This window comes from Eumetopias jubatus, unplaced genomic scaffold, assembly GCF_037043125.1.
Source record: "Eumetopias jubatus isolate StellerSeaLion01/CBP00866 unplaced genomic scaffold, mEumJub1_p1.0 scaffold_12, whole genome shotgun sequence".
NCBI lineage: Eukaryota > Metazoa > Chordata > Mammalia > Carnivora > Otariidae > Eumetopias > Eumetopias jubatus.
This window is the reverse complement of record NW_028274818.1, coordinates 68,671,579-68,692,707: the sequence shown is the minus strand read 5'-3', so window position 1 is coordinate 68,692,707 and position 21,129 is coordinate 68,671,579. Positions and strand designations below refer to the sequence as shown.

At 58.0% G+C, this 21,129-nt stretch overlaps 1 protein-coding gene across 2 annotated transcripts in view; it reads right to left on the bottom strand.

Moving 5' to 3' along the window:
- Positions 1-407: 407 nt before the first annotated feature.
- The window catches only part of SUSD4 (sushi domain containing 4), a 76,620-nt gene continuing 55,898 nt past the window's right edge, over positions 408-21,129 (bottom strand). For both annotated transcript variants that reach the window (XM_028111442.2, XM_028111443.2), the window contains 4 exons: positions 4,923-5,114; positions 3,692-3,836; positions 1,183-1,559; positions 408-436 (listed from right to left, as the gene is read on the bottom strand). In XM_028111442.2, the coding sequence (XP_027967243.1) occupies positions 408-436; positions 1,183-1,559; positions 3,692-3,836; positions 4,923-5,114 (743 nt within the window). The remainder of the gene's footprint in view (positions 437-1,182; positions 1,560-3,691; positions 3,837-4,922; positions 5,115-21,129) is intronic.

Sequence of the window (21,129 nt, the reverse complement as noted above, 5' to 3'; positions counted from 1 at the left end):
CCTCTCTCTCGAATCGAGTACCATGTCCGGATCAAGGACATGTGGCGGCCGCATCGCATGGAGCCAACGCGGGGCAAATTGGTGGGGGACATGCTTGCAGAGGTGGTAGGCAGTGCCCGCAGCACAAGCCGTGGGGTGGGGGGCTCAGCGGGACGTGTGTGGAGCGCCCTGCTCTGCAGCAGGGACACACCGGACCCCTTTATCAGGACCGCCCAGGCCCCCTCGTCCCTGCTCCCCGCGAGTGCCCGCCACAGCGTCGAGCCCGGGATGGATGATGCGAGTCATGGTCCCCATGTAGGTAAGCTAGAAACCCCCCACGCCCCCACGCCCGGTCCCTCTGGGGCTTCCCTCTGAGGCGCACGGTTCCCGTCCCCGCAGGGGCAGGATAATCTTCGTGGCTTTGCTGGTCACGGATCTCCTTCCATTAGCGGGATCTCTGTGAAAGGGGAGACAGTTACTAGTTTGCCGCAAGGCCCAGCGGTTAAAAGCTCTATTAAAATGTCTGTAATTCCCTGTGTCAGAAGAAACTGTTAAGTTCCACATATCCGTTAATAATCACAGAAACCACTCCTCCGTATGCCGCCTCTTTGCTGAAGAACCTTCCACCAGCTCATGAAAAATAAAACGTTAAGACTTTAACCCCGTGCCTTTAGGAGTCAAGCCAGACGAAAGATGGGATTTAGGGACAGGGAAGCAAGCAGGCGTGTGGGAAGGAGACTGGGCTCTGGGCAGCTGCGGCCACCACCGGGACTGGCGCTCCTGTGTGCACGGGGCGCTGTGAGCCTCGCCGGGGAGACACCCTGGTCTCTCTACCATGAGCTGCGATCGCCAGGCATGCATGCCTGTTACTTCATGCCTGCTAGGAGCGCCCCGCATGCACACGGCTTCTCCAGGGCCGCCCTATACCGTGTGCACCCGTTGCCTGATCATGTGCACGGTGACCCTGTCTCTGAGTGCCTCCAGGCCCCCGTCTAAAGCAGGGACGGGGAAGGAACCATCCTGGTTCCCATGGATGCTACAAAACCAAGCACAGGCCTCTGCAGCCGGCGTGTGCCTCTTGAAGTCTCAGCTGTGGGCTCATCGAGGGGGACCTGACGGCCTCGTTTGAGGCCTCACACTCAGGGAGAGCGACAAGCGGTGGTTCAGGCTGCAGAAGAGGCCAGGCGTGGGGCAAATACTCACCGTCTGCGATGTCGATGCCCGGGCTGGTGGATGCCGCCTCTCCCGCCATGCCGGCCCCCGTGTCAGCGCTGTCGGGGCGTGTGCCCCCCGGGCACATGGAGGGCGAATACAGACTCTGGAGCAGCTCAGAAGAGCCTGAGCTGCCATCACAGGGTTCTGAGTCCCCCGGGCCTGTGTCCGTGTCCCCTGAGCCGGGGTATGCTGGGGGGCTCTGGTCGTCCACGGGCAAGGGACAGCCCTGGCCCACAGAGGCCAGGTACCCGGGGCCTGATGCCCTCATGCCTCCGCTCACAGCCTCGTCGTAGGACGGAAGCATGACAGGCACGCCGTCCACCACCACAAAGTCCGGGTCACTGCAGGAGCTCCGCGGAGGCCCCCTGTGCAAAGGAAAGCAGCACCCACAGATCAGACAGCAGGTCCCTGTGGACCGAGGCCACCAGTGACCCTGTCCCTGATGGCTGAGGAGCCTGCGTGGAGCTCCTGCAGGAGGACCAGCCTCCTTCCCGGGCTTCCTGTGGCCCATGGCACTCCGCCCGCAGTGTCCTCCTCTGTCTTGGGCCCCCGCGCCCCCCTCAGGCTTCCTCCTCCCCGTCTCTGGCCTCTGTCCACCGGGCCCCCGCAGGGCCCCTCGCGGAGCCTGCTGGGAATGGAAGACAACGCAGACTGACCTGAACCCAGGACCCCACGTGCCACCAGGGAAGGGGGACCCTCCTGCTGCTTACGCCACTTTGTTCACGGAGTTTTGGTCAAGGTAGAAAACAGGAAGAAAGGAAAGCTCCAAGCCGTCTCTCACCACCTGACCCGTTACGTGGGCCCCGCTCCACCCCCCAGCCCAGCAGCCGCCTGAACCTGAGCCACGGGGGCCACCGGGAGGGGCCGTGGTCTGTGTGCGGGGGTCCCCGACGCGGCGCCGGCTGCTAGCCTCGCCCCTGCATGCCCCGTCACCCCGTAGGCCCTGTCTGACCACCTCTCTGCTCCTGGCCCCCACGGGGCCCCAGTGGCCGCGAGCGGAGAGAAGACAGCCCAGCCAGCGGGCAGACCCTCATGGTGGCGGCAGGGCTCCAAAGCCCAAGGAAATGCCATGTCGGGACGTGGTGTTGGGGGAGGGCAGCACCCAGCCCGAGTCTGCGGATGTTTGGGGCGCATTCCAGAGAGCGAGGAGCAAGGCCCACTCCCCGGGAGGCAGGGCGGGGATGAAGGGCGAACTCGCCGCGAACCTTCAAGAGGCTGCTCGCTCTCGTTCGGGTGCCCTGGACAAGCCAGCCCCCTTCCTCCTGGGCCTCGCCCTGTCCACGGCACCCCCCACAGCGCTCAGCCCCCATGTGTGCTCATCAAGTGGTTCTCCAGCGTCCACACCCATGCAGCCTGAGGAAGAGTCTATCCTGGGCTTGCCCCAAACAACGCGGTCTTCTATCTGGACAGCTGAGCAGCTTTTCCAAGCACCCCCATGTGCCATAAACCACAACGTGTGGGCGAGCCCCCCTGTGTGACCCCTGGGCCTTCTTCAGACACTGTAATTGCTCACTATGGAACACAGGCCCTGATTACTAAGCTGTGCTGTTGAGGACAGAGACCGCAGGACAGAAGCTTCCGCCATCTCGGCAGAGGCTTGGCTGTGGCACTTCGCAGGCTGGGCCGGTAGACGGGCAGGTGCCGTCCCTCCCTCCTCACCCGGCCGGGACTGTGAGGGACTCAGGATTTTCCAGAAGCCTCCTCCTCCACCATCAGCACCCCCTTTGTGAGGGGGCACGCACAGCTCTGGGGGTGGCGCTGTCCCCATGGGCAGACAAATGCCTTTTCTGGAAGCATAAGGCCCCTGAGGGGAGGCCAGCACAGGGGCCTGAGAACGCTCAAGACTCCGTGAAGCGAGGTGGCTGAAGGCGGCTGGCGTTGGGGAGGCTGGCCAGCGTCCTGCCCTCCGCCTTGGATGGCCGCACCCTCGTCGCCCGGCTCTCCCAGCAACACCTCCTCCTGGGAACGTGGCCGGCCAGCAGCCGCGGTGATGGCTCTGTTGTTGCTGAGGAGCTGGCCTGCTTCCGGACAAGCTCCTCTTCCGTGATGACGGAGGGGAGGACGGAGGCATCGGCCTGAGCCTCTCTGCGCACGGGCAGGGGAGGGCGACCGGGTCCTGTCCCCTACCCCACGCCTTCTCCAGAACCCTATCTCCTTCTGGAGATTTCCAGGCATGCCGTTCTTGAACCTCTGTTGCATCACACACCTTTGCTGCATCTAATTCCGTGAATTTCTTACCCTCCCTGTGGGCCGTGGGCCACGTGCGCGTGATGGGAAAGGGGTCCTGGGGGTCCTGCGTGGCAGCAACCCCGACTCTGCACGCCCCTTCTCCACGCCCCACAGCACTCGGGGCTCACGTGGAGGTGGAGGAGAGGGCGGGGAGCCCTGTCCAGCCCGCGCTCTGACCGCAGACACCCCACCGCGCCCCACAGGAGCCTGACCCTTGACCCTCTGCTCTCACCACCCACCTTCATAGGTGCTGGACCCCGGCACTCACCTGGGGGGAAAGTGGGCCTTGAACTTGGTCTGGAACATCCTGGCCAGGATGACGAGCACCAGAACCAGCAACACACTGGTTGCCGTGAACGCCACGATCTTCCACGTGGTCAGGAGGGTCTCGTGGCTACTGGGCCACGTTTGCTCTGCCGGGAAGAGAGCAGAGTGGTGCATGAGGCTTTCAGACTGGGACGGCCCTGTGTCCGTTTGTGGGTGATCTGGGAAACAGCACGCTTATCACGTGCATCTGGGGGCTCCCCGCATCTGGACCCCACCCCCTGCACTCTGCCTGCAGCATGGCCCCTGCAAGGCACCCACAGGGGCCGCTCCCCACCGGGCTGAGAGCCCGGTGCCCAGCTGGGAGCACTCCTGCTGGAGGCCCGAATGGGGGTCCGTCTCCCCGGGAAAGCTGTGTTTGCAGTGCACCTGGGCCAGGGGGCGGCGGGCCAGGGGGAGGGCGTCCTGGGCTTGTGGGCTGAGCAGAGAGAGGGACAGAGGAGTAGAGGGGCGAGCCTCCCCACCACCTCTGGCTGTCAGCACACCTGCAGGAGGGGCAGCCGACAGTGAGCCTTCTGGAGCAGTTCTTATCCCTGGGGCCCAGGCCACCCCATCTGCCCCCTGCTGTCCTCCCTTGTTGCTGCCACCTCCACAGGCATCCTGCTCTGGCTCCCGTTGCCATTCATCGGCCTCCAGAGGCCCCGTGTCACCAGGTGCTGCCCCCGGGTCACCAGGTGCTCCCCCCCCATATGGGGGCCGGGGGCTACGTGTTCAGTGATCGTCAGTGCTCTGGCAGGAAAGGCCGGGGCGAGCGGGAGACGGTGGGTGGCTGGGTGCTGGTGCCCTGGTCTGTGCCCCGTGCTCACCACCCGGGCTCCTTAGGTCAGCGGTAAGGCTGGTCTGCTAGTCACTTGTTATGAACTGAGAGGCACCAACATTTCCAAGTGGACTGGGCCTTCCTACGTGTGAGGGCAGGTGTTCTGCATAATGACACCCTCTGGGTTCTGACACATGTCCTCACACACAAGAGAACGGCTGGGTTTGGGCCACACGCGTGGGCTGAGGTCCCTGCCTGTGGGAGGGAAAGGATGGGGGCAGACAGAGCGGCCCCTCCTGCCCCAGGGATGGGGACTCACAAAGATGAGTCTCTGCGCCGCGTCCCTGACCCTCGCGTGGTGGGGGGGACACGGCCGGCGGCCACTGTGTGTGGCATGGCCCGGGCCATGAGCGCTCACCTGACTTGATGCAGTAGACTTGGTAGGAGGGAAACCACTCCCCGTACTGGCAGGTGATGTACTTGTAATCACTGGTGAGGCTGTAGCCGGGGTCGCAGTAAAACTCCACCACGGTCCCGTGGTTGTAGCGCTCGCAAGGCCACGGGTGGCAGACGAAATCGCCGTGACTCACGGTTGGAGGCAGCGGGCACACTGAGGCGGCGGGGAGAAGAGCTCCGTCAGCACTGCGTGCCAGCCATCAGGCCCATCAGGACACAGGTCCGGCGGGAAGGGGCATCTGCACGTGCACCACCAGACCCGCGACCTGTCTCCGCGGGGTCACCCAGGAACCCGCTAAACATGCCAAGCCCCCGCGGCCGCCGCCCAGCACTGTTGACCACCTGGTGAAGCAGAGGTTGGTCTCACACGGTAGAGAGCATGCCCGTTTCACGAACAGCGTTAAGCAACTGTGTTAATGGCGCGCGCCGTTCTCTGCCCGACCACAAGGTCGGTAACATTAGGGTGTTCATGGATGAAGCCCTTACTACGGGGCCTGCCGGCCCCAGCCTGTTTGTGTGCTATGGCAGCCATCTGGGGCTGTCCACACCCCTGGGTGTCTCCATCCTGATCCCCATGTGCCTTGCGGGGGCTCGACCCAATCCTGCCGGCTGCGTGTGGACCCCGGATGGGCTGCTGATGGGGGAGCAGGCATCGTGCGGAAGGAGCCTGGATCCGGGGCTCGGTTTGGCCCCCGTGCATGTGTGACCTCCCACAGGTCACGTAGCCTCTCCCAGTCTGATGTTCTTCCCTGTACGTTGGAAGCCTATTCTACCCTCCACGATTTACGGTTTTTTCTGACTCTTCTATTCTTCGATTTTAGGGGAAGGAAAACGTTTTCAGTTTCTCTTCAGGACTCAGAACGGCCAATCTGCTTCAATGTCCCCGGGAGACAACACATAGCCCGCTTCACGTCCACACCTGCGGAAGCCCCCACGCGCAGGCCACGTGTGCAGGAGGCCCTGGGGCCCGCTAGCAGATAGGCCCCCGCGCACAGAGCCGTCCGGAGGTGTGGGGGTGAGAGGCCCCTACAGACCCTCTTCCAATCCCGTAGAGAACAGGCAGTAAGATCCTGTGAACTCTTTGCCGAGATGGGGAAGCAGAGCTCACGTCCCCGGTCTGAGCTCTGGCTCAACGCCAGGCCAGCCGAGCGACCCCCAACAAGCTGCTTCTCACCGGTAAACCTCAGTGTCCTCGCCAATGAAACGGGAGAGTCTGGGGGCTGTTCTGATGTCATGGAAGTGGGCAGCCAGGGACAGCCAGGCCCCAGGAGCCAGAGGGACACCTGCGCAGGGACCACTTATGTGCTGGTGGAGAGTGGCGGCAGCACGCAGCGGCCCTGCTGCTGGGTCCCCAGTGGAAGCTGGAACCGGGCAGGTGTGTCCTGCAGGGGCCGGAGCCCAGGGAGACTCCAATACCACCCAGGATGCCCCAGGGCCCGACTTCCCTGCCTGCCCAGCCTGCAGGCTCCATCTAGACTGGAGGGGGGGGCGGGGGTAGCCAGCTGATCAGGGACTTGGGAGAGGCGGCCTGCCGGGCAGTGCAGGTTGCAGCTGGGGCCTGAGGTCGCAGGCCCAGCGTGCCCCATGAATGTGGCGTCAGGTGCAAGCAGGCAGGGTCAGGAACAGAGCCCCGACTTCAAGGCTGAGGGGTAGCCGCCGCCTTCCCAGAGCTGCCCAAGGAGTCCCATCCCCAGTGCATGGCCAGCTCCACACACTGGGGCTCTGGTCAGAGGCACCACCTCCAGGACGCTTGAAGCGTCCCTGGTGGGTGAGCGAGGTGGCCGGTGAGGAGGAGGGAGAGGGTGAGGCACCAGCCAGTCTGGGGATGCAGGCAGAGGTGTGGCAGGTAGGGAGCTGGTGGGGCTCTGGGAAGCGCCTTCCTGGCTGAACAATGCCCTGAGCCCCAGAGGGATAGGCCCGGTGGGGAGCGTCCACATCTGCGGTGAGGCCAGCCTGGCCGTGACCTCTGCCCAGGTCCCCCCTCCACAGCCCAGAGCCCCCATAGCGCTGCGCCCGGGGGAGGCCCTTTCTGTGGTCAGGGGCACATGGGGCTGTGGGACTCTCTCCCAGCAGGCACTCTGAGCAAGTCCTGGAGCCACTAGGATCCAAAACTACCAGAATGTTTCCAAGGCCCAGGGAGCCGTGGTCTCAGCAGCACTCCCCAGCCTTGGCCTCAAAGACAAAGGACCGTCCCCATCACTGCATTAACCCCAAGGCACAGGGTCCCACAATGTGCTACAGAATGACGGGGCTGGACTGATGAGCCATCCAGCAGGGAAACCGAGGCAGTGGGGCGCAAAGGGGCACGGGCTGTGGACATCCCCAGATTTACGTGCAAATCGCAGCTCTGAGCTGATGAGCTCCAGCGTGCTGGGCGGCGCGTTTGAGTTCTTGGGTTTTAGCTTCGCCATCCACGTAATGAGGGAACGATTCCTAACTCCTCGGGTGCCTGTGAGGATTGGGAGCAGCCCAGCTGGGCACCGCCAGGCCCTGATGCAGCCAGGACCACCCCCCCCAACCCCACACATGCAGTATGAACATACACACTGGGGTTATGTACACACGGTACACACACACGCTGGGACCGAATACGCGTACACGTGAGGCACATACGCACTGACGGTATCCACATACACCATGCATGGCGATGTGTACGTACACCGTGAGCCCACATACCACATGTGAGCATGATTGCAGGTACGCAAGCACACTGCTGGCTCAGCTTCTCTCTGGAACCCTGACGCCACAGCTCCCCCACCTGAGTCTCCGACCCCACCCTGACCCTACAGGTTAGAGTCCTGCAAATGGAGGTCGAGGTCAGAAACGACCCGGGCCTCACTGGAGACTCAGCTCTTGTCTCCCAGGTTACACCCAGAGCCCCAGGCCCCGAAGCCCCTCCCCCAGGGCGGTCAGAGAGCCGGAGACGCCGCCCGCCGGTCAGCAAGGCCCTAGATGGCTTCATGGCGCCGTGGCAGAGCGCAGGCGGGAGGCGCAGACGATGTGGGGTGCCTGGGTGAGAGCGGTTCAGGGACGGTCCGTCTGCAGGCGGCTTGCTGCCACCACGTCCCGCGGGCCCAGAGGCCAACGCCGGCTCTCCGACCGTGTGCTTCTAGTCCAGGACATGGGGAACCAGATGTAGCAATCTGACTTTCAAGGTGACCTTGGTGCAACATCAAAGACTGTTTTTATTTCTACCTATTGAAATACAATTTTAATACTGTTGTATCTAATCGTCTAAAGTGGGGCTCGTATTAGGTCTTCGACTTTATTTTTTCTATAATCCATTTTTATCCAATGTTACACGGTTATCAGTCTATAACATGTTAGAAAACAGAAGCCAAACCGCTGGTTCTCTCAGTGTGGGCAGATGAGAGGCTTGGGCACAAGGAACGCACGATGCCCACAGAGCGGCAAGGAGCTGGTCACGGGCTGTGCACAGGGCCAGGCACACGGAGGGCCAGTGGGAGACAGGGAGAGTGGCAGGGACGGTGGCCCCGGGTCCAGAGAGGGGGTGGAGGGGCTGCCGGGCAGGAAGCCCAGGGTCCAGCCTGTGTGTGCTGGACACTGGGGGAGCAGGGACGGACACCGCTCAGCAACGGCCAGCGCTAACATGAGACAGTCCGCCGGGAGCAGGGATGGCAGCGGTGAGGCCGTCGTGTGGCTCAGGCCAGAGCCAGGAGAGGAAGGAGGTGGCCTGGCCCAGGACAGAGGCAGTGACCATGAGGAGCACAGGAGGGGACAGACTTCAGCCTGTTCCCCCAACAGGACTGGTGAGGGTTGGAGTCTGGAGTCGAGGGTGTCTCCCAGATTTCTGACATTGGTGCCTGACAGATGGTGGAGCTCCTCGCCAGGACGGGTTGTCCTGATGGGTTTGCTCATCGGTAGGAAGTATGGCACCGAGGTCTGGCTTTGCATGGGCTCGTCTGAGCAAAGGGAGATCTCCACCCGGGATGGGGCAACCGTGGAGAGCGTCTGCAGCTCGCCTGGAACTCAAGGCTCAGAAGCACAGAGATAAAACCACAGGGTGGGGCGAACTCCCCTGGTTGGGGGGGTCCCAGTCCAAACGCTGGAATCGGCCGAGGGCACAAGAGTGGCCGAGCTGAGGGCCGTGTCACCGGAGCCAAGGGTGGAGAGCGTTTTGGGGAGCAGGGTGGCTCCTAACAAGTGAGAAAGCTGGGAGAAGAGTGACACCTGACTTGGCCACACGGAGTCCCCGGGACCTCAGCAGAGGGACGCCATTTAGGAATGAGCTGAGGAGGAGACAGGTGGGTGCAGACAGTGGTCAGAGGTCTGCTGAGCCCATGGCGATGCCCCTGACACCAGGGCTCTGAGCACAAGGACTAGATGGAGGCAGGGCGGGTGGAAGGAAGCCCCCGAGGGGGCAGACTGGCGCTCATGGGGGGACACGGGGTGGGGAGGCAACAGAGCTGTGGGCAGCCTGGTGGCCACAGGCGAGTCCCTACAGAGGACTGAGGGAGGCCACCTGCTGGGGAGACCTGGCCTGACCATCTGGTCACTTGCCTCAGGCCTCAGCCGCTGACCTCTCTCCAGCCAACAGGAGAACGAGTTCATAGAGTCTGTGCCTTGCGAACACACAATGTACCGTGGGGGCAGAAGTGTGTGGGGCACCACCCCCGGTCGCCGCTGTTTCGGGAACCCCCTGAGCCGCGAGCCCAGGTGTGCTGACCAGTGCTTCAGGGCTCGTCCTGTGGGAGGGAAGGGCCACCCCTCAGTCTGCGCACCCGGACCGCCTGCCTGTGGCGCTGGTGCTGGGGGGCTGCTCGCCACCCCACGGGGCTCAGAGCCACCTCACGGTCATGCTAGCTGACGTGACAAATGCTACATCCAGGCTGAGCCACGAAACGCGCCGAGCCTCAGGCTGACCACAGCAGAGACGACCCCAGGGATCCCGGGAGCCACACCCTGAAGACAGCTGAGCCCAAGTGACTGGCCGGCCCACGTACACGAACACCAGTGCGTGAAGATCCACTTCTATTCTGGTGGAGCCACGGAACGTCTCGGGGGACGCGCTCACATCCATGGCCTACCACGTTCTCCCCGGGGTAGAACAGCGCCGTGCGCCCACCCAGCTGCTCCTGCCGCCCCCATCCATTCACACTGCACCTGAACCATGTCTCAGTGACGCATGTCAATGGGTCCTCAACCTGGCTGCACGTGGTGTCACCGGAAAGTGCGGTCTGGCCGGTCCGGGCTGGGTCCTGGGCTCGGCCAGGTCCTCAGGGCCCCGGGTGGGTCTAACAGGTGGCCCGATTTGAGGGCGCAGGCTCCGCGGCTGCATCAGACACTAAGACAATCCCTCCACCTCGCGGCTGGCTCACGGCAGTGTGAGAATGACGTGGCCGTGGTATCCATGCTGGGTCTGCAGCTTCCCCCAGACCCATGCTTTCCGACTGCAGTCCATGGACCTGACCGGCAGCTTGCGGCTCAGCTGGGAGCCTGTAGAAACGCCGCAGCTCAGCACCATCCGGCAGGAGTCCCAGGCGAGTCGGACAGTCTTTTCTGGGGGGGAAAGCTCTGTGGCGACCTTGCTCTCTCTACGCCAGGCTGGGGAGCGTGGCGATGCGGCGGGAAGTCGGCAGCTCCAAGGGGCCTGTGCCAATCATTCCGAGGCACTGAGCATGTTGTCTGAGCGGCCCCCAGGAGCCGGTGGCGCAGCCCTGCTTGCGACACACACAGCATCACCACACCTCTGTGGTCACCGGGCTGGTGGGCTTCCAGTAATGAAAACTGCCATGGCACCGGCTGCCCCTGCCGCTCTGCATTTGGGTAATGATTCCGGGAAGCCGGACGGAGCCCCTCCAGGCCCAAGTCCCAGGTGCTTCCAAGGTGATGCCGGGAACTTTGCTTTTCGCTCAGGGAAAGTCAGTGAACATCACGCAGCACATTATAGTTTCCACTCTGGTTTTGTTGTAACCAACACGGAAGGCCAGTACATATGTCCACCGAAGGAAGGAAATGGCGACAAGGCTGGGGTTCTGCTTCTCTCTGGGCTGCAGGGAGCCTGGCGTTTGCCTGCCCAGAGCCGTGCTGATGGATCGGCTAAGATCAATACCGCACAGCAGCCCTGAGGGGGGCTCCCATCTGCTCTGCACCATGGAGCTGCCACGTCGAGGTTCCCCAAACAACACAGCACCCGGGAGAGGTAAGGACACCAGGTGCATGCGGCTGCTTGGCCTTGGCCGTGGGGAACGCTGGCGGTAGCTTTGGGTTCTGATGAGGCTGCTCTTCTCTCTTGGCAGCGACTGAGTGCTGATGGCCAAGTGGGCGTGGCCTCAGACCCCGCAGGTAAGCAAAGCACGAGCCACTATGTGTCAGCCTCCTCACGCCTGTGAACCTTTTCCAAAAGGGTTCCTGCTGGAATTGGGGCATCTTACTTTTCTGAAAGGGGAAGCAAGCAGAAGAGCAGGATGAAAAGGAGTGTGTCCCACAGGCGCAGAGCATGCGGAGCTGGCTGGCAAACCCTCCCGCCGTCGACCCCGCCCGGGTCAGTGGGCCAGGGTGTCGTGGCCCTGTTCAAGCTCTTCCACCACCAAATTAACGTACTGAATTTTCTGAACTTGAAACTTCTCATTCCTGCTCCTCGGAAATCCTTGCCAATGACAAATAGGTGCTTGGACGGCGAGTTCACGAGCGTGGGAAGCGACAGGCACGCTTCGCACCAAGCTGTGTGCTCGCACACCCTGGGCATGGCTCCACGTTACACATGGAAAATAAACAGCCACGACTTCCGCCAGCAAAGACGCTTCTAAGGTTTCCACGGTATGTCCCAGTGTTCCGAAAACAAACTGTGCCGTTCTGTGAAAAGTACTGAGCACTCCTGACATCAGAACCGATCTGGGAAGCGCTGGCTGAGACGCTGTGGGCGTGAGAGGAGACACAGGGGGGCTGGCCATCAGTGAGCGGCCGGCAGCCTGGTCAGATGAGGAAGGACCCCCGAGCCTTGGATGGCCACGTGATGGGCAGCGAGATGAAATGCAAACAGGATTTGCAACCACAACTCCACAGACACCCTCCCAGGGGTACGCTGACCTCACGGACCCTGAGGGCTGCATGCACACCGTCCCAACCACCGTGCAGGGGGGGTTCCTCATGGCCTCACTTGCACAGATAAGGGAATCGAGACTCAGCAGGGTGAGGTCACTTGCCCAAGGTCACTCAGCAAATAAACAGCTGAGCAGGGATCTGACTGTAAGTGCAGTTACTCCAGAGCCTGGCTCCCTGCCGAGTCTTGCCTGGGGTCTCGCATGTGCCCCAGGGAAGGGCGTGCAGGCCACCCAAGGGCAGATGTCCGAGCAGCAATTTCTTCATCTGTTGGGCTGTGGGCTGTGTGCGGGCAGGTCGGAGGTCAGAAAGAGGGAGAGGAGGTGGGGGAGCCCCCTTGGCTCTAGGGGTGCAGTGGGTGCCATACGCTGGGCCTGAGAGGACGCTAGCCTGGGACAGGGCTGTGGACAGGGTCCAGAGGCGGCTGGCCAATGGGCTGGGGATGCCTTGAAGAGAATCCTTCCAAACTGGAAGCAGGTAGAGGGGAGACAGAGGGTGTCTGTTTCCCCCTAAGCCAAAGGGAAGCATGAGCTGCAGTGCGGGTTGAATTGTGTCCCTAAAAAAGACACGCTTAAGTCCTAAGTCCAGGCACCTGTGAGTGTGACCTCATTTGGAAACTGGGTATGCCTCAGATGAAATCAGGTTACAGGGAGGTCCTCCTGCAGGAGGGGCAGCTGTCATTCCAGCGTGACCGGTGTCCCTGCCGCGGGAGAGACGCACGGAGAGGAGGCAGCCACCAGCCACCAAGGCAGGGACTGCAGCTCTGGGAGTCCACGCTGGGAGTCGGACGAGGCAGGAGGGGTCCCACCCCGGGTCGCCGAGGGAACACAGCCCTGTGGACTCTTCTCAGATTTCCAGTGTGAGCCCCCCGCGAGGAACACAAGCCGTGCAGCCGAGGCCGAGCCCGTGGGGCCCTGGGGAAGCAGCCCACCGGACCAGGAGGGTTTCCTGGCTCACATCAGTGTCTTTCCAAAACAGCGGGACACCGAGATTTCCTCAAAGGGAAGTAAACCAGCTGTGTGCCCTGCAGTGGCCGCTGAGACAGGCCGCAGTGGGTGGAAGCAGGGTGACCAGGGAGACCGAGTCCCAGGCCTCCAGGCCTCCCTGGGCCGCGCCCGCAGAAACCAGGCTGGGGGGCACCGCGCTCTGGGGACAGGACAGAGTCGCCCAGAGTCAACGCAAAGGGCCCACGTCCTGAAAATGTCAGGCAGAGAGGAGCGAGGTCCCCTCGCGCTCCTCAGCCGTGGCGGGCTACAGGATTTGGGGCCACCGTGCTTCCTAGAAATTTACTTTTCTTCCCGAGTCAAAACAGTTTCCTTCGGGATAAGGTATTTGTGGTGTGAAAACACAGATGGGTGTTCACTTGTGATCACCTGCGCTGGGGACTGGTTTAAAACCCAGATTCCAATATAACTGCCTTTGTTCAAAGTCCAGCTCTGCCCCCTTCTCCACACCTCTTCTCGCGTGAGGAAGCCAAGCGCTGGAAACCGCATTAGGATCTCATCCATCAGGACGCACTGGCCAGGATGTGAGCCACAGCCCCTGGGAGAAGGATGAGCTGTCACTTCCATAGAAGTCCGGGCGCAATTTAGAGTCAGGCCACATCTTTTTGCAAGAACAAAACCAACAACAACAAAAATTCCTCTTCCTGCACAAAAAGAGGAAATGACTATGAACACAGGCTTTATGGTGACAGGCCCTACAGAAACGTTGAAAGATTCAAGACCCTGAGATACATGCGGAACGGTGGCATGAGCTGATGGCCTGTCCCCCAAATGGGGAAAGACAGGCCTTCTGGCAACCATCTGTGAAGAAGAGCAGGGGGTGGGGAGTGGCCCCCCAACACCGCCCCCAATACCCGGATGGTCCCAGTGCTGCTGCTGCCTGCTAGGAGGGATTTAACGCCTTCTCGGACGTAAGATAGCAAGACGGCTTGAGTTCTGCATTTCCTCGTAATAAAAAGGCCGTGCTGGGGTCGCACCGCACCCGGCACAGGAGTTTCCGATGCCGGCAGACGGAGGACAGAGCGAGGCAATGAGGTAAACTCCACGGGGGCAGCGCACATCAGTCCCCACGCCGCTTCCGACGGGCTCCGCGAGCCAACGCCACCTGCCTCTTCCCCAGGCCAGGGCGCACGTAGGTCTTCACAGAGCGCCGACAAGTCTCTTGTGTTTGAGACCTAACAATGCTGTAAGACTTTGATCTAGGCTGGGCTCCTCTCTGGCAGGCTGGCAGCCGAGGAGACGGGGACTGTGAAGGGGGGTGATTTCACTCTGGTATCAAGGTCCTCAGGAGGCAGAACGAGAGGAACGACGTGCACGCTTTATGGCCGCAAGCTCTTCCTTCAAATACATCTTAAACGGAAACGCAGTGCAAGGATGAGTGTTGGGGTGGGGGCACGGAACACAACCCACGCCAGCCGCTGCTTCCTGAGGAGCTCCCGGGCCTCGGGGAGGGAGGGCGCAGCTCGAGCCCGCATTACGTGGCCCCGCGGAAACCTTTTACACGCGGGAGGGAAGCCGAGAGCAGGGTGCAGGCTGGAGAGCGGACAGAGCAGACGCCCTCCGTCTTCCCTTGAGCAGAAGCCCCATGGCTACGCTGGGGAGAGAAGAGAGGAGAAAAGGGACTCATTGCTCTTTTCTTCATCTTCTGATTCGATTTCACACCGAATGCAGGGGTGGCAGGATCAGGGGTGAGTCTGTGGGGAGCTGGAGAGCCCAGGGGAGGCTCACAGGGCAGCAGCTAGCCAGCTGGTGCTTTCTGAGCGGTGGGAGGCCCGGGCAGCTCACTGCTGGTACCCCAGCTGAGGGGAGCTTCAGTATGTCCAGGCCGGCGCCACAGCCCTCCCGGGAAGGAGGGAGGAAAGGAGGAAGGACACTCCAGCCCCATCACCTGCTGAGCAGCCTGGGCCAAATCACAGTGTGTACCCTCCCTCCTCCAAAACACCCTCGTGCTGGAGATCCAGGGTGCGGGGAAGAGCAGTGGAACAGGGAAGCCAGCACAGAGCTGCTGGGGAGTGAGTCCAGGCCCCTGCAGCGGGCTCCTAGGCCTGTTCTCTCAGCCAAGAGCCTGTAATAACCCCGGAGCTGTTGCGAGGCGGAATAAAGACGCGGAGTGAAGTGCCTGGGGCCAAGATGGCCTGCGGCAGACACGGCTCCCTTCTGGTGAGGCAGGCCCAGGGGAACTCTGGAGCGGCCACCGGGGGGACGCTCTTCGCACCCCATCCCTTTGCAGCCTCCCTGGAGCAGTGCGTTCTGGGTAGGAGCAGAGTCCCACAATGTGGTGCCAGGAAGGAGCCTGGAGACCCATCCCCCCAGCCCCTTCCCTTTGCATCTGAGAAAAGGGGCTTGTGAAGCAAGGATTAGAACCCAGAGCCTGACTTCCAGCAGGTACGCTGGTCCTAGAAGTGCCTGGAGGAGCCGCGGGCTCAGGGGGCGCGTAGACAGGCCCACCTGTGAGCGGGCAACCTGGGGAAAGGGCGGACGCCGGCGGAGCCTGTTTCCGCTCCATCAGTGGCTCCACGCTTCTAGGGAGGCTCCTCAGGATGAGTGATCGAGTATTAACGGCACCCCGCGGCGCCGGGCACCGTGCAGGCCTCCTGGGCTGCCCGCGGAGCCAATCAAAGGACCTTTGGCTGCACGAGCTCCCGCTGTTTCCAGGGCAAGGAACGCAGGTGCCCCCGGCCCCACGCTTCTCGCAGGAAGCTGAGTTCTGGAGGCTGTCTTCCTGGTGCAGGGGAGGAAGGATAGGACACAGCAGCAGGGGCCCCACGCGAGGGGTGGCGCCCAAGCCAGGGTGTGGGTGGCACGGGGACTCGCACACCCCGGCCAGGCCTGGGACATGGCCACTCAGCTCTGTCCCTGCCGCTTCATTTCCACCGGGGCGTGTGGGGTCGGGGAGAATGGCACACGGGTGATGTCTAAGGCCTCCTAAGCTCTGACTTCCATGACTGATGGTCCAGACTCAGCACCAGTCAATCCCGCAGTGACTCAGTCACGCCATTTCTGTTGAGCTACTTAAAACCCAATGCAGGAGAGTTTCCAGTTAAGAAGGGTTACGATTCTGCACTTTCTGGGGGCCTCAGGCAGGAGGGCGGGAGAGAGCCGACGCTCCCGGGCTGGCTGGTCTGGTGGGGGTGGCAGGAGGGGCACCGGCCCCACGTGGAGAGGCTCCCAGCTGGTTTGCGGTGACACGGAGACACGTGACCACATCCCGGACTACTCCTTCATGTGCTCTGAGTTTTCCTCACGTAAGACGGGAACAACCAGGCACAGCAGGGCTGGAACGGCCTGAGTGTATCCCAGGTCACACGTGAGGACCCCAACTTGTTGCTGCGGGTCTCCTGCTTCCTTCACGGGTTTGCCATGTGGCCGCGAGGTGCTTCCTGCCGTGGAAAGGGCACCAGGTGCTCTGGGACCCAACAGGTGCGGACAACCCCTCCATGTCCACACTGGCTTTCAGTGTCGATCCTAAATCGGAACATTTCCAGGGATTTCACATTTGACCAAACAGGGTTTTTCAGGTTCGTTCTTGTTTTCGCGCTTTCTCTCAGAAGGCCGCGGAGCTGCGCGGATCCCTGGGCACTCGCAGGTTCTCAGGAAATCGAAAGCCGCATTCCCTTTAATGGGGTCTGAAACCGGTGGGTTAAAGGGGGAAACCCCGTGGGCATCCTCAGCTGTGGGACCGGTCGGATTGAAAAATTCAGATGTTCGGCTTCGAACGAGGTCAGGCTTGCTTGTTCCTGGGAGAAAGCCTGTGGAAAAGGTGGGGGAGCTCTTGCCCAAGTCACGCAAATGGGGTGATTTCGTCCGTATTTGGGAGAAGCAAGCACAACAGCCCCCAGGCCTCCCACCTTCCCGGGCGCCTCTGTTCCCACCTCCTTCTTCCTTTCCTGGAGTGTATTTGACACACAAGATTACATCAGTTGTGCAGCGTAGGGACTGGACGTCTATACACACCACCAAACAGCCGCCACAGTGAGCCTGTCACCAGAGTTCACGCAGGACCACTGGCTAAATGCCCCTGCTGCATCTGTTTTCCAGCCGGGAGTCTGTGTCTTCATGCCCTCCCCAGGTCCCCACCTCACGCCCTGCAACCTCCAGTATGCTCTCTGAACCTAGGAGTCTGGGCTGGGTTTGTTTTCTTAGATTCCACATTTAAGTGAAATCATGTGGTCTTTGTCTTTGTTGACATTTCACTTAGCATACCCTCTGGTCCATCCAAGCCGTTGCAGGTGGCAAGACCTCACTGCTAATTTGATGGCTCAGTAATACAACACTGTATACATACACACCCCATCTTCTTCATCCATTCATCACTCGATGGACACCTGGGCTGCTTCCGCATCTTGGCTGCTACAAACATGGGGTGCATGTCTCCCTTCAAATCAGTGTTTTCACTTGCTTTGAGTAAACATCCAGCAGTGCGATTGCTGGATTGTAGGGAAGCTCTATTTTAATGTCTTAAGGAGCTTCCGTACAGTTTCCAGAGTGGCTGCACCAGTCTGCATTCCCACCAACAGTCCCCCTTTCTCTGCATCCTTGCCAACACCTGTTTTTCTTGTGTTGTTGATTTGAGCCATTCTGACAGGTGTGGGGTGGGATCTCACTGTGGTTTTGGTTTTATTTCCCTGATGGTGAGTGATGCTGAGCATCTTCTCACGCGTCTGTTCTCCATCTGTTGCTAATATTCTGTTGAGGATATCTACATTTATGTTCATCATGGATACTGGCCTGTAACTTTCTCTTCTTGTGGCATCCGTGTCTGGTTTTGGGATCAGGGTAATCCTGGCCTCACAAAGGGAGTTTGGAAGCATTTCCTCCTCTATCAATTTTTTGGAAGACTCTGAGAAGAGTAAGTTTTAAATCTTCTTTGAATGTTTGGTAGAATTCCCCTGGGAAGCTGTCCTGCCCTGGACTTTGGTTTGCTGAGAGGTTTTTGATTTCTGACTCAATCTCCTTCCTAGTCATCAGCCTATTCAGATATTCTATTTCTTCATGATTCAGTCTGGGAAGATTCTAAGTTTCCAGGAATTTATTCATTTCTCCTAGGTTGTCTAATTTGCTTATGTCTAATTGTTCATAGTGTCTCTTACGATCTTCGTATTTCTGTAGTATCAGTTATAACTTTTCTTTCATATCTGATTTTATTTATTTGAGCCCTTTATCTTTTTCCTCTTGGGGAGTCAAGCTAAATGTTTGTCAATTTTGTTTATTTTATCACAGAACCCGCTCTTGGTTTTGTTGATCTTTCTGTTGTCCTTTTAGTCTATCATTTATTTCCTCTCTCATCTTTTTTTTTTAAAGATTTATTTATTTGAGAGAGTGGGTGCATGAGAGAGCACAAGCAGGGGGAGCGGCAGAGGGAGAAGCAGACTCCCCACTGAGCAGGGAGCCCGATGCGGGACTCGAACCCAGGACCCTGAGATCATGACCCGAGCTGAAGGTAGACGCTTCACTGACTGAGCCACCCAGGCGCCCCTCCTCTCTGATCTTTATTATTTCCTTCCTTCTACTAACACTGGACATTTCTTCTTCTTCTTCTAGTTCTTTATGCTGTTAGGCTAAACTGTTTGAGATTCCCCTTGCTTCTTTAGGTAGGCCTGTATTGTCATGAACTTCCCGCTTAGAACCACTCTTGCCCCATCCTGTGGATTTCACTGTGGCTCATTTCTGTTTTCATTTGTCTCTCCGTATGTTTTTATTTCTCCTGTGGCCCAGTGTTTGTTCAGTAATATGTTGTTTACTCCACATATTTGTACTTTTTCCAGATTTCTTCTTGTCATTGATTTCTAGTTTCCTACCATTCTGGTCAGAAAAGATGCTTGATATGGTTTCAGTTTTCTTGTGTTCACTGAGACTCGCTCTGTGGCCCAACACGTCATCTGTCCCTGGCAGTGCGTCATGCATATCCTGCTACTTTTGGATGGAATATTGTACATAACTGTGAAGTCCATTTTGTATAATGGGTTGTTTGAGGCCGATGTTTCCTTATTGACCCTCTGTCCTTTCCTTACTATCTACCCATTGATGTAGGTAGAGTCTCCTGTTAGTATTGTATCCATTGAGTCAACTTCTCCCCTTGGGTCTGTTAGTATTTGCTTTACATATTTAGGTGCTCCTGTGTTGGGTACAAATATACTTACCAGTGTCGTATCTTCTTGCTGGATTGGCACCTTTATCATCATGTAGTACGGGAATAAGGGGCCCTTCAGTGTCCTTTCTCACAGTCTTTGTCTCAGAGTCTCTGACAGAAGTGTCAAGAAGCTTTCTTGCTCACCTCCATGTGCACAGAATGTCTTCTGTCCCTTCCTTCTCAGTCCGTGTCCTGACTTCTGAAGTGAGTCTTCTGTGGGCAGCATAGACACGAGTCTCCTTCTTTAATCCATTCAGCCATGCCACAGCTTTTGGTTGGAGAATTTAGTCCATTTACATTTAAAGTAATTACCAATAGGTGTGTACTTATTGCCATTTTGTTGTTTTCTGGCTGTTGTAGTTTCTCTCTGTTCCTTTCTTCTCTTTCTCTCTTCTCTCATAGTTTGAGAACTAGTGTTATGTTTAGATCCCATTCTCATTTTCTTTTGTGTATTTACTGTACGTTTTTGCTTTGTGGTTACCATGAGGTTCACATACATCGTCCTGTATTTATAACAGTCTATTTTAAGTTCATAGCAACTTAAATTTGAACACGTTCCAGAACACTATCTTTTTATGTTTGTCACCTTTTACATCTTTTTATTTTATGTATTCCTTAAGTAATTAATGTAGTTAGTTAATTTTGCTTTTGTCTTTTTACTTTCAAAGCAGCTTTACAAGTGACTAAGCCACTACCCATTTACTCTATATTTACCCTTTCTGAGTGAGATTTTTACTTTCATATTTTTTTTATTAATTAGTGCCAGTTCTTTTCAGCTTAACCATGTCCTGTTACATTTCTTGTAAGACCAGTTTAGTAGTGATGAATTCCTTTAGCTTTTGGTTGTCTAGAAAACTGTTTATCTCTCCTTTGATTCTAAATGATAACCTTACAGGGTAGAGTATTCTTGGTTGGAAGTTTTCTCCCTTCAGCACTCTGAATATGTTCTGCTCTCCCTTCTGCTTCGCAAAGTTTCTGCTGAGAAATCTGCTGATAGCCTATGGGTTTATCTTGCATGTAATAAGCTGTTTCTCTCTTGCTGCTTCTAAGATTCTCTCTTTAACTTTTAACATTTTAATTATAATGTGTCTTGGTGTGGATCTCTTTCAATTCCTCTAATTTGGCACTCCCTGGGTTTCCTGGACTGTGGATGTCTGTTTCCTTCCCAGATTAAGGAAATTTTTGGCCATTAGTTCTGCAAATAATTTTTCTGCCCCCCCCCTCCTTCTGGGGCCCCTATAATGTGAATGTTATTCCACCTGATGCCCCAGAGGTCCCGTATGTTATCTTCACTTGTAAAACCTTCTTCTTTCTGCTGCGCTGTCTGGGTGAGTTTCATGGCTTCCAGCCCACTGATCTGTTCTGTTTCACCCAGCTGTTGAGCCCCTCTAGTGTATTTCTCAGTTCAGTTCTTGTATTCTTGAACTCTGTGACTTCTCTTTGGTACTTTCTTATTTTCTGTGTCTTTGTTAAAGTTCTCACTATGTGCATCCACTCTTCTCCTGAGTTCAGTGAGTATCTTTATGACCATTACTTTGAATTCTTTGTCACACAAATTACTTATCCCTGTATCACTAAGGTCTTTTTCTGAGGTCTTGTCTTGCTTTTTCATCTGAAACACATTTCTCTGTGTCCTCATTTTGCTTGACCCTCTGTATTTGTTTCTATGTGTTAGGCTAAACAGCTACCTCTCTCACTCTTGAAGGAGTGATGTTTGGAGGTGATGAAACTTCTCATTCATCCTGCCCTAGCTCTTGGCTGTCTCTCGAACCTCTGTGATTGTTTAAACTGCCTGATCTATTCTTGATATGTCCCCCCGTTGAAGGTGTGCCAAGACCTGTCAGTAGAAATCTCACTTAGTACCTTGCTTTAGGCTGACTGGAAGCCAGACCCTCAGGCAGCAGCTGTTAAAGTCTGCAAATATACACAGTCCTATGGGGCCACAATCGTAATCCTTGCTGGTGTATAGACGG